This window comes from Littorina saxatilis, linkage group LG9 (genome assembly GCF_037325665.1).
Source record: "Littorina saxatilis isolate snail1 linkage group LG9, US_GU_Lsax_2.0, whole genome shotgun sequence".
Classification (NCBI taxonomy): domain Eukaryota; kingdom Metazoa; phylum Mollusca; class Gastropoda; order Littorinimorpha; family Littorinidae; genus Littorina; species Littorina saxatilis.
In genome coordinates this window covers 19,756,932-19,769,538 of record NC_090253.1, presented here as the reverse complement: position 1 = coordinate 19,769,538, position 12,607 = coordinate 19,756,932, and the positions used below count along the sequence as shown (strand labels likewise).

The following is a 12,607-nucleotide window of genomic DNA, read 5'->3' as shown; positions in this document are numbered from 1 at the left end:
GTTTTTGGAATCAGGAACCGACAAGGAATAAGATGAAAGTGTTTTTAAATTGATTTGGACAATTTAATTTTGATAATAATTTTTATATATTTAATTTTTAGAGCTTGTTTTTAATCCGAATATAACATATTTATATGTTTTTGGAATCAGCAAATGATGGAGAATAAGATAAACGTAAATTTGGATCGTTTTATAAATTTTAATTTTTTTTTACAATTTTCAGATTTTTAATGACCAAAGTCATTAATTAATTTTTAAGCCACCAAGCTGAAATGCAATACCGAAGTCCGGGCTTCGTCGAAGATTACTTGACCAAAATTTCAACCAATTTGGTTGAAAAATGAGGGCGTGACAGTGCCGCCTCAACTTTCACGAAAAGCCGGATATGACGTCATCAAAGACATTTATCAAAACAAGAAGAGCAAACGCTCGATCGAGTCACTTTCGCAGTTCTGAATATTATATGAGGCATCAGATGGACAGGAAGAAATTGCTATTCACAACACAATGAGTCACGTTCACATAAAATTTGAGCCCGGTCACTTTTATAGTTTCCGAGAAAAGCCCAACGTTAAGTTGTGTGTTGCCGAACAGAAAAGGCTAGTTATCTCCCTTGTTTTTCTGATAACGTTCGTAAAAGGCTACAGATGTAAATACTTTGATGTAAAGAATAATCCTACAAAGTTTCAATCACATCCGATGAACTTTGTCAAAGATATAAAATGTCTAATTTTTCCTTTGACGCTGACCTGTGACCTTGAAAAAGGTCAAAGGTCAACGAAACCATCGTTAAAGTGTAGAGGTCATTGGAGGTCACGACTAAACAAAATATGAGCCCGATCGCTTTGATAGTTTCCGAGAAAAGTCCAACGTTAAGGTGGTGTCTACGGACGGCCGGCCGGACGGCCGGCCGGACGGCCGGCCGGCCGGCCGGCCGGACAGACTAACACTGACCGATTACATAGAGTCACTTTTTCTCAAGTGACTCAAAAATGAATAAAACATCTGGGGATATCATACCCAGGAACACTCATGTAAAAATTTCATAAAGATCGGTCCAGTAGTTTAGTCTGAATCGCTCTACACACACACACACACAGACAGACACACACACACACACACACACGCACATACACCACGACCCTCGTTTCGATTCCCCCTCGATGTTAAAATATTTAGTCAAAACTTGACTAAATATAAAAAGTAAAATGTTATCAAAAACACGCCCTTACCCTGATACAGGTGAAGCAGCACAGCTTGGAACAGTGCGGACAAAGGCGGGCGTCCCGCAATTTTTCCATGCAGATGAAACATCGGAATACCTCTGCCAGGCTCTGAAAACAATAACAGATAACAGATAATTATCACTACACATTAATGCAGGGATTGCATTAACCAGAAATGTCCAGTATACAGGAGAATTCCACTATATCGCGGTCCACTACATTGCGAATTGGGCTATATATCGCAATGACATGGTTGGACCGTGAAAAAAACGGGACCAACCTTTTATTAATACTAAAACAATTCCCACAATACCAGAAACAAAATCTGCAACCAGTCATAGACACCGGTTAGTATTTGTTTTTGCCAGTTCCTTCCTGACAAATATAAAGCAATCATGACTATGTTTCAGACTTGGGTTAATTGGATTAGGATGGTGTAAAGTGACCAGCTTGATTGAGTGTGAGAGCCTGGGTGCATATTTGTGCAGACATACCGGCTTTGGTCGCTACACATGATATATCTAGTCAGAATCATGAGCCATGTGTGACTGCCAATTCTGAACTTAAACCCTTAATAATGCAAAAGTCTGAAGGTCAGACAGTCAATGCTAATTACAATTAGCTAAATTGGACTGATCACACCGGTAGAATTTCCCAACAATGCCAGTTCCAGAGATTGATGGGATCTTCTTAAGTTTTAAGCCAAAATAAACAAGGACATATTTCTTTTCAAAGGTCCACTCTCGAAAGCCAGAGGTTGAAAGTACATCAAATAATAAATCACCTTTGTTATTAACACCTCATTGCCACTTTTAATCTTCATCTTGACATATTCTCTGTTGGCGTTTAAAATCTCTTCCACAGAGATGAAGGCCACGTTGCTCTCTTCATAAAGGCTTAGAAATTTCTTTCCTTCGTGCTCGCATATTGTGTACTCCGTGTTAGCGTTGGGGCTTGTGATAAACCGAACTTCGTTGTCGTCACGGAAACGCACTTTCTTGAACTTGAACTTGTGGAAAGGGCTCACACCGGACATGTCCACAGTTGCGTTTTGCAAAATGTTGCTAATTTTGTCTTCCAGAATACTGATAGGAGACGGAAGAGTGGTTTCTTCATCTGATTGGTGCATGACGACGCTGCAGCAGTTATACACAGTCACAGGATCAATTCACTTGCAGAAGAAAAGAATCCGTAGAATTAACCATCAGGCACTGTGACTGTAAGAATAATGAACACCACAAAATGTAGGGCCAGTATTCACAGTTTATTCACAAGACACGAGTTCCAGATTTTAAAATCGTTGCCGGCTCAACTGATTTACTGTTATACTCAGAATCAAGCTGTTAACATGAGCGCAGAGGCAAATCTGGCTAGTCTAAGCTTCCAAAAAGTTTCTCAGAACAAATCTACCTAAATAGTAATACAAGTAATAGCAGTAGAACTCTCAGTCTACCAGTACCATGTCAGAAATGTAATCAGACCTGGGAACCCCCACAGTTTTGCACTTGGAGTATTCTCAAAGAAACTTCGCGTATTTTCAGAAAAAATTAGTGTACTCCACACAGCATTCCAACATCCAAAAGACCTTTGTGAAGAACAGTAGTCCAGTGGCTATAACTTTTTTGATAGTATTTTTTTCCAACGACCGTACTAATCGTATTTTAGACAATAAAGAGAACAAAATCATATTGGTTCCCATGTCTGTGTAATGTACACACTCCATTTTGTTCTATTAAATGGTGTCATAGACAAGATATGTCACATTCTGCATTAACATTCTTATCAACAAAGAAAGAAAATAGTCATTTGAAGTGAACAACTTTATAAGATGAATAGATGACAAAGAGAAAGATTAGTTATACCCCAGTGTACATTTAAAATCTTTGGCTTGGGAACACTTCATGGAGACTTGTAATAACTCCAGACCTACAGAAGACAACAGAAAATATGCAGAATCTTCACCACTGAACACAAAAGACAAAAGATTACAGCTCAGAAGTTATACTTATTATATCTGAGTGTAAATCACAATCTTTCACATGGGCCAACACTTCATCATGGAGACTCAGAACTCCTCCCATAGAACACAACACAAAAGATGCCAAACCTGATCACCACTCAAAAACAAAAGACAATTATGATTGTAGCTTCTACCAACACCACCTGAGCCAAACAAGATTATCACAAGATCTCTATGCCACTCATCCTATTCTGCGACCAGGCAATCAAGGCAAATCTCAGCATCCTGTAATCAAGAGACAGATCTACTGTTGTGTGGAAAATTGCCACTCCAAGTCAATACTATCTCTGAACCCCATGTGTGGGAATCATGCAATTCTAGAAAATAACTGCCTTCCACTACAAGACAGTACAAACCATGACTTGGGGATCCACCTATACATCCAAGTCTTACTTCGAACGATCTCAAGAATGTGGACCATTGAACAGTTCACATTAGGAAAAGGTCATCAACCAGTCCAATCAATAACACTGCATCCTCCGAAAACGGCGTATGGCTGCCTAAATGGCGGGGTAAAAAACGGTCATACACGTAAAATTCCACTCGTGCAAAAAAACACGAGTGTACGTGGGAGTTTCAGCCCACGAACGCAGAAGAAGAATAACACTGCAACAATACCCAAAAACTCATAATAAGTATGACTTTAGTGGGTTTGGCTGGGTGTGAAAGTTGAATTAATACTTTTTTGATGTTATAGCTCGATCTTCACTAAAGAAAGTCCACTTGATAAACTGTACAATCAAGAACATCAGTTCAGTTATTATAAATCAGACTTTTACCTTCGGTCACTTCACTGAGTAACAAATTGTTTTAATAGAAGTTTATCACTTAGCCAAATGAAAGTTATTGAATAAAATAAGCACAAACTGTAATTATCCACACTAAACAGTGTTATGTCATCAGTGGGATAAAGATTGCTAGAAATATAGTTTCAAAAACACCCAAAAGTCACATTCACAGCTGAACCACAAGCTCCCACCACACCGTCACAACAGAATATGTTCTAATAGAATCCATAAACACAAAATATTCCAGAACTTCCAATGCTGAAAATGCTAAGATTACTTCCGACACTGAAAATGTCAGAACTTCCGGAAAAGTAGCAGCTAGTGAATGCCCTTCCGAGAAAAAGTCTGAGGTGTAAGAACTCTGAAAAGAAGTAAAGACGCCACCAGTCAGCGCCGTCCTAAAACTGAAAAGTCCCAAAGTCTGAGAGAAAGGAGGGGCCTCCAAGAGCGGGCAGATAACGTCAGACAGATTGGCGTAGGGGGCGCCACAAGTGTTGATTCCCCCTCTCAGCCCAGTGCACATCCATCAGCCTGATTTGCACACACAGGGTTACACCCCTCCCACTTCCGACCCCCCCCCCCCCTCCCTCCTCCAAGCATGATCAGCACACATCACTATCCCCTCTCCCCTTACAATGCTCTGAGGCGGCATGGCTCGTCCTAACTCCCATCAGGAGAAGGTTGCGGTCAGCCTTCTATTTGCATGATCCCCTTTCTGGTAAACTGACGATCCTGCTTTGGTAAGCTGACCATCTCATTTGATGAGTTCCTCTGCTTCCACCTTTGGGAGATGCCTTTGCTAATTGATCTAAAAGCATGCTGCTGGTGTCAGTCAGTTGTCATCAATAGGGCAGGCCAAAGAGATAAAAGCGGGGGAGGGGGGAGGAGAAGACTATGGAGGGAGGGGGGAGTTCCATTCAGCAGTGCACTGTGTGATTTTCTTGATGATCTGCAAGAGTTTCTGCTGACATGCTCGACTGAGATTTGAGTTTAGGTTTTTGGCTCACGTAAGTGTAGCCTATGCGATCGTAACTTTGTCTGTCTGTGCGTGCGTGCGTGCGTCTGTGCGTGTGTATGTCTGTGGTAGAAACTCTAACATTTGAAGACGTCACATTACATTGACGTCACATTATGACGTAAGAGGGTTAGACGTCACGCGAAGGAAGTACTGACAGTCTCGGTCATTATTATTTTGAGCGCGCCGAGACTAGTTGGCAGTCGTGTCCTTGTAAGTAGCTAGCTACATGCAGACAGACAGATCTAGATCTAGTGTCTCGCTTTCTTGCACAGTTTCACCTATGCTCTTTCTCTGTGTGTGTGTGTGTGTGTGTGTGTGTGTGTGTGTGTGTGTACGTGTGTGTGTGTGTGTGTGTGTGTGTGTGTGTGTGTGTGTGTGTGTGTGTGTGTGTGTGTGTGTGACGGAGTGATTGAGTTTGTGTTACTGTTTGTCGATTTCTTACGTGAGCCTTGATGGCTTCGCCTCTTGTTACATTTGAAATCTGCCCTGCAAATGTTTACCAAACCACCTAATAATTGCCCTCGCCTTTGTAAGTGCCTGTCCTCACACATATAACCTTTCAATTTTAGATCCAAGCATCTCAATATTGTTGAACTGAAAACTTGTACAGATCTACAGTAATAGTTTTGGCTTAGGTCAAACAGCTGTCCAAAGGCTTGTACGTACACTCTCTCCCTCTCCCTCTCTGTCTCTCCAGGAGATAAAATAAGAACCGACTGCTTTGATGTTACCTGAAATATATTGCGTCAGCTTTTGCACTCCAAAGGTTCATAGTAAAAAACGTCTAAGTCAATCCAAGAGAAAATGTACCCTTCAGAATCTACGGCCCCCTCTTAACCCTATACTGAAATGACACACCTCTTCAACCCTGGCCTTCAAAATTAATGTCAATCCTAGCAGTCTAAAGAAATGTCACCTTGTATTTAAACTTGAACTTTAAATAAAACTGAAAGCAAAGAAGTGTAATTCAATCCCTTACATAATTTACAACTAAAAGTTACATGATCCGTCATTTTACGAGCATGATTCAACAAAAGCTTCATCAGTTCATGTAATAAAAATAAAAAGATATTTCAAATTAAATAAAAGACCTTCACTTTACATCAAGGTCGAACAAACAGTCATACTTTGTCCGCTAGCTAAAAATACCGTAACTATATGCCTTAAGCCACTCTCTTGTTTTATGTTTCATCATGCAGCCAGAAGTTGGAACTACAACTACAAGAACCTGTGAGTGTGTGAAATATTACACAAGCACACACAAACAGACATACATTCTCTCCCTCCCCTCCCACCCACCATAAAATCAACTTAAAACCGCGTGGCGGGGCACTAAACGTCAGCTCTCATCCCACCCATTCACCCATGGACCCAGTCAGCCGCCGGTCCGGTCAATGCAAACTTCCCGTCGTCCAAACAGCCATCAATCTCGCTCAGCGATCAATACTGGTACATCTACCTTCCACTGACCCGCACCCTGTAATCTTATCGAGCTGGGAACCTTTTTCGCAGCTGTGATGTATCTTCTTGAGAAAGGGCCCATTGGACAAAAAAAATAAAGACTTGCATCGGCAGAGGAAGCTGAGCGAGGAGCCAAACAAGAGTGGGAAAAAAACAGAGAAAGAAGTCAGACTCAGAGCAATGCCTGATGCATCTGGACAGAAGAGAAAAAATATAAATAAACATCAAAACACTTTGTGTAGAACTCTATCAAGCTCATTCAGGACTCTCTTGAAATCCGATGGGTCAGACACAGCCCCCAGGCCCACAAGCAATCAATACTTTGCACAACTTTTTAAATCCCAATTCAGCAGCATAAGAGGCAGCCAAAGAAAACACAGCAATCCTAGAGACAACTGAACAAGCTTTGTAAAGCTTTGTATCCCTATCAGCCTGCAGGCAATTCTAGCATTGCAGGGAAAATGGTAAGTGTTTGTCTTAACACCAATAGCTGCTTTATATTTGTCAGGAAGGAACTGGCAAAAACAATTCTCCCCCCCCCCTCCTCACCCCCATCTGCATACATGTGTCACTGTGAGTGTGAGTTTCAGTATGTATGCATTCATGAGTTAGCAGAGCTACATATGGTTGCAACCACATGTGTGCATGCAAACATGATCCAAATTAAAACTGAAAATTACAATTTATTGTTATTAATCAAGGCCAACACACTTTGTCAGTGATCCAAACATAATAACGCACTGTTCAAACTTTAAAAGCTCCATTAGTGTAACAATAACAACCATTTACTGTTCATTAAAATGAGTACATCTAAAATGGAAAATTGTCAACACAATCTGCCTGTTAATGACAATGCAGTTTCTGTCAGTGTCACACCAGCTAAGCCCTTAATTAATGTCTATCAATTTATTAGTTTGCAAATGCGTTGCTGTTGTGAGGCCCTACAGTACTACACAGCTAAACTGTTCAATTCTGGTGAGAAAAGAAATTGTGCACGTGTGAATCAACAAACAAGAAAGGTAGGTTTACATAACATTTAATTATAGACAAAATTAAACATTCACAAGAACTTGACCTATACTATAGGTAGCTAAGTGGACATGTATACAATATATATATATACAACAAACAACTTAAATGATGATACATGATCACTGTGACTAATCTGTGAATGTTGCCCCTTTTAAAATGGCTGGAGCAAAAATGCCTTTATGATTCTTGATTTTGCAACGTTACCAGTCAAAACTACAACACACAAAAACACTAACAAATTATAATAATGCTGTGTGAACAAGTTCATAGAATCATACTACAACCCACCCAATTTCTTTGATGGCAAAAAAATAGAAAAGAATTAAATGAATCTTTTGAAATTAATCTTCTGAAATTAATAAAGGAACGCTTCTGCTGGAGTTGCACATTTTGCGAGGTGGCATCAGTGATAATTAATTGTCCACAGGTGCATTTCAGTGCTGTCCTTTGTCTGACAGTGAATGCACAGAACGGCGCAGCAAGTGCTGGAAAATCAGCTGTTACCCTGATTGATGCCCGTGTCAGTGTCAGTGTGTGCCCTCTATTGCCGTGACCTCTAACAAAAAGCTATACCCCTTAGCTCAACTGAAGCCCTCATTCATGAGATATCACATGATCCGCAGACACATGTGATGTATCCATGGCCTAGTCACCAGGCTAAGTGGGTCTAACATTAGGTTCATATGTCAACCAAGGGACGCAACCAAAACTGGAATCGGAACTCCCAGTGAAAAGGCAAAAGACAACAACTTCTGTACACATACAACCTTTTGCTTTCATTTTAAATACACAGGAACACACACCCCTCCCCCCCCCCCCCCCCCCCCCCCATTAATGGAGGTACATTTACCGATGTTAAGAACAAAATGGCTGGATACACACAAAAAAGGCATTAGAAGGGGAAAAGTCTTGAATTGGGATGAGGGGGGGGGGGGGGGGGGGGGGTGGTTGGAGGGGCAGGTCAAAAAGGGGAGTTTCCTCTGTACAGACATGTGGCAATCTGACATGATTTAGTTTTTATAAGAGCCCTATGGTCTGTCTTGAACAGCAGATGACAAAAGGCAAAGGTGGTTGCAGGTCTGTTTCGGACCAGGAAAGTTCACCAAAACATAATCACTAAATCAGAAACAGAAATCCGTACAAGGCCATTGACTGAACTGAAGTTAAGGGAATCCAACTTCTTTTACTGAAATCCCCTTTCACTGACAACTTATACAAAACTACCACTAGACAGCCAAGATAGGCATAAATTAGGTGATCAAGTGGGACATAAAGGTAGACACAGGGTTCCCCAAACTTACATTCCTTCCTCCCTTGTGCATGCACTAGAACTGGAAGCCAAAAAAGCGTACTAAATATTTGTCAGGCATGGGAATTGAAAAAAGTAAAAAGGCTGAAAATATTGAAGTACAGTAATAGCAAAGTTGACGGCGTGAAGCGCCTAGCCTTACTTAGTGGGTTCGGGGGCATTTCCCCCCGGATTTTTTTTCTCTCCAAAGAACCCAAACGGTGCAATTTGGCGTCATCTGAGCTCCAAGTTTGCCATCAAATTCAGTTTTTAGAACCATTTTTGCCTCCCCCGTTTATTTTTTCGGAGGACACTTTTGCTTTTTCGGCGGAACAAACAAAAATTTCAGCGGAAATTTGCTTTACGGCGGACAATTCCCATGCCTGATTTGTGGACTCAAAGGAGGGAGTTCCAAGACACAATAAACCTGAAAAGAGCAGGTCCCACTCTTCAAGTAATATTCAATAGTATCAGAATGCGTTCTGTCGGTACTGTTTTCAGAAACGGTTCTGCCAGATTTGTACTGACGCTATAAGTATAACTGTAAGTTAAAACCGATATGACAATTTTGTTGTTACTCAGAAAACTTAATCTGAAAGTCAGAACATGTATAACATTGAAATGAGTGCATCAAGGAGATGTGGGTGAGGAATATGCCTTCTGAAAGAAAAACTATGAGCCTCCTGGTCTTCTGACCCTCTTCTGTTCCACATCTAGGGGAGCGTCTGTGGGGAGCCCTGATCTCAAGAATTACTCTGCACTAGATTAGACGATGTTCTAAAATAACTGAACTCTGTTAGGACTTTTAAGTGGTGTGGTAGAGTAAGAGCCCCTTTTAAATTTACTGTTAGTGTTACGAGCTTTACAAAACGGGCGCAGTGGTAAGACCAGACCTGCCTACCCCTGAAATGTACCATGTGTAGTTTTGGGTGTGAAAATAAGGCAAATGTGTAGTTTGGCAGGTGAATGTGTAGTATTTCAATTTGATCAACCCAAACCGCAAAACAGAACAGTTACTTATAGTTATACCGTACTAAAACAAACACTCAACACTCCAAACAAAACTATTACAATGTGAACAATACTCCTCATACAAATACAAACAAAGCCCCCACAAAAATACAAGCCAAGCATTAAGTTTATTTGTTAAGAAAAAAATTATTAACTAGTTTGGAACATTTGATTTGTTAAAAAAAAGCTATGTTGAGGGGTATGCAGTTCATATACAGTGGGACCCCCTATTCAAGACCTGTGACAATCTGAGAACATCAAGTCACAAAAAGTAGGGACTGGGAGTATGTGTATCAACATGAAGGCAAATTTGCATATAAACAGAACAGGTTTGCGTCGGCAATAATAATAATATGGCAGGTAATTGCCTCTGCTCTGGTTACCGATCTCTCAAAAGTGAGCTTGTCTTGGTCTTCTTTCCCTGGCACGGGTTTCTTCACAAAACAGTCCAATTTTTCCTCTGCTTTGGTCGGGATTTCTCGAATTCCTCATGAGAAGTGCTTTTCTTGTGGCGGTTACACGGTCGTAAAGCCCACTGTGCTTCTCTGAAAAAGCCGTGTTGCACACAGTGCAGTGGGCAAAATGCTTCCCTTTTCTTCTTCTTCTTCTTAGTGATAGGTAGCCAACATCAGCATGGTGATGAATCTGCTCCACGAAACTAGGCATGGATGCTCCTCATAGTACTTTGGCAGAAAAGCCTTGCTGGGAGTTTGACCAAGCTTCTTTTTTTTGCTCTGTGGCGGTTGATCGCCAAAGTCTTCTGAATCCGTGTTCGTCGCTGTAGCCATTTTTTTCCCTCCAGAAAGAATGAGCTACGAAGTGACCGCGTTCAGAAAAGTATGTGCTGACACGCCCGCGATAGTTGTAATAACAGCAGCAAGACCAACTGACTCCGCTACTCTCGCGGGCGCCGGGCATGTTTTGCACGCAGTACACAACCGGTTAGTACAAATTATGGATCGGAACTCGCTCGCGTTTTTGCGTATTCAAAATGTCAAAAAATTAATGTGTAGTCGAAACGAAACGTTTGCGTAGTATAAGACAAGCATGCGTAGTTGCGTAGTTTGGGGACCAAAATCGTAGTTTACTATGCTCAATGTGTAGTGTAAACAGGTCTGTAAGACGTCGGCCTCCAAATCGGAAGGTCGTGTGTTCGAATCCCGGTCGCTGCCGCCTGGTGAGTTAAAAGTGGAGATTTTTCCGATCTCCCAGGTCAACTTATGTGCAGACCTGCTAGTGACTTAACCCCCTTCGTGTGTACACGCAAGTACAAGACCAAGTGCGCACGGAAAAGATCCTGTAATCCATGTCAGAGTTCGGTGGGTTATAGAAACACGAAAATATCCAGCATGAGAGATGTTCAATGTGCGGGCTACTTCTCCTGCCTTGACCTCTCACCAATTCATTGTAATTTGTAAAGCGCTTAGAGAACGTCAAGCGCTCTATAAATCTCCCATATTATTATTATTATTATTATTAAAACGAGGCGAAGCAAGCACCACACTACCGATCGACTTTAACCTGCGGATCAAGACGAATATATCTTACTCTGATGTATGTTATGCATTGTGCGCTCAATATCATACCCTTTTTTCCCGAAACTACTCATACTATAGTCATAGTCATAGAATTCACCAATTTGTTGCGGCAATGATCGTCACATTTTGGTCACCTACGATAAACAAGATGGCGGGGTGCCATACAAGTTAGCTTAGGCAACGAACGATTTATGACGTCATCCAATAGTGTTCCAGAAAACAATAAATTCTGCGTAATTACGACCAGTTCGGTCTCAGTTAGGTTCCAAGCTTTGTTTTAGTTATTTTATTCAAGCCTCTTTGTCAATAAAATTTAGCAAAACTGCGCTACGTTCACCCGCTGAAATTTTTCTTCTGTAATATGACTTTTGGATGACGTCATAAATTGTTCATTGCCTAGGCCTTCTTGAAAGGCAGGGTGTCCTAAATGTGATCGCCATGGCCTGTAGTGAATGCTCACACTCACATGTTTTGATCGAGGTCATGTTAGTTTAGGAAAACACAAATGCTTAGCGAACACTGCCAGTGATAAGCAACCGGTGGCGAACTGGCTCTGATGTGCATATTTTCGAAAGGAAAGGGTATCACATCAAGCGAACACTGCATTTAGTGATTTACAAACATTCACATCAGAGTTATAGTTATTCCTCCCGATGACAGGGTAAAACCGATCGGGAGCATGGTACTTGCTTAGCCTCACTTTATAAAGAGCTCTTGACTCAGTGAAATGGGGCTCTTAGTCTTAGTAACTCTTAGTAGTCTTAGTCTTACTCTACAACACTGCTTACAAATCCTGAGTGATTTCCGTATACGTCTTTGTAAATGTTTATTTGCGCGCGCGCATACACACACACACACACATATACAGCTGCAGCTCTTCGGCTTCATAGAATGTACAGGTAGTTGCCAGGCAAGCTTATTTTTGCTTCGCCAGTGGAATGGACATGATTTTGCTTGATGTAAGCTGGGATTTGTTTATGCATGCACAAACCTCAACTGTATGCTCCTCGAGCCGCTTGTCTGCTCCTCCGCTAGCCATGGTGGATATGTCTTTACTGCTTGGGCTACTATGAGTATGTCTGGATCATTTCAGCACCTGCTGGTCGTTCGAAATGTGAAAACATCCATTTGACAAATCTTCTGTCCATCAACAGTCAACTTTTCCCTCCTGGGCAGCCAAGCAGTGAACAACTTCCGCTCAGTTCTGATTGGATAAAATGCTTTA

At 41.3% G+C, this 12,607-nt stretch overlaps 1 protein-coding gene and 1 long non-coding RNA gene across 4 annotated transcripts in view; both read right to left on the bottom strand.

The window, feature by feature from the left end:
- LOC138975539 (E3 ubiquitin-protein ligase TRIM37-like) overlaps window positions 1-12,565 on the bottom strand; it is a 54,172-nt gene extending 41,607 nt beyond the window's left edge. For 2 of the 3 annotated variants that reach the window (XM_070348248.1, XM_070348249.1), the window contains exons 1-2: window positions 12,374-12,564; window positions 1,233-1,334 (exon numbers count right to left, since the gene is read on the bottom strand). In XM_070348248.1, the coding sequence (XP_070204349.1) occupies window positions 1,233-1,334; window positions 12,374-12,421 (150 nt within the window). In that variant the 5' untranslated portion in view covers window positions 12,422-12,564. Of the gene's footprint in view, window positions 1-1,232; window positions 1,335-12,373 lie in introns of all 3 variants that reach the window. The other variant, XM_070348250.1, reaches the window with a different exon arrangement.
- The window catches only part of LOC138975554 (uncharacterized), a 324,129-nt gene that overhangs the window by 268,338 nt on the left and 43,184 nt on the right, over window positions 1-12,607 (bottom strand). The window lies entirely within an intron of this gene.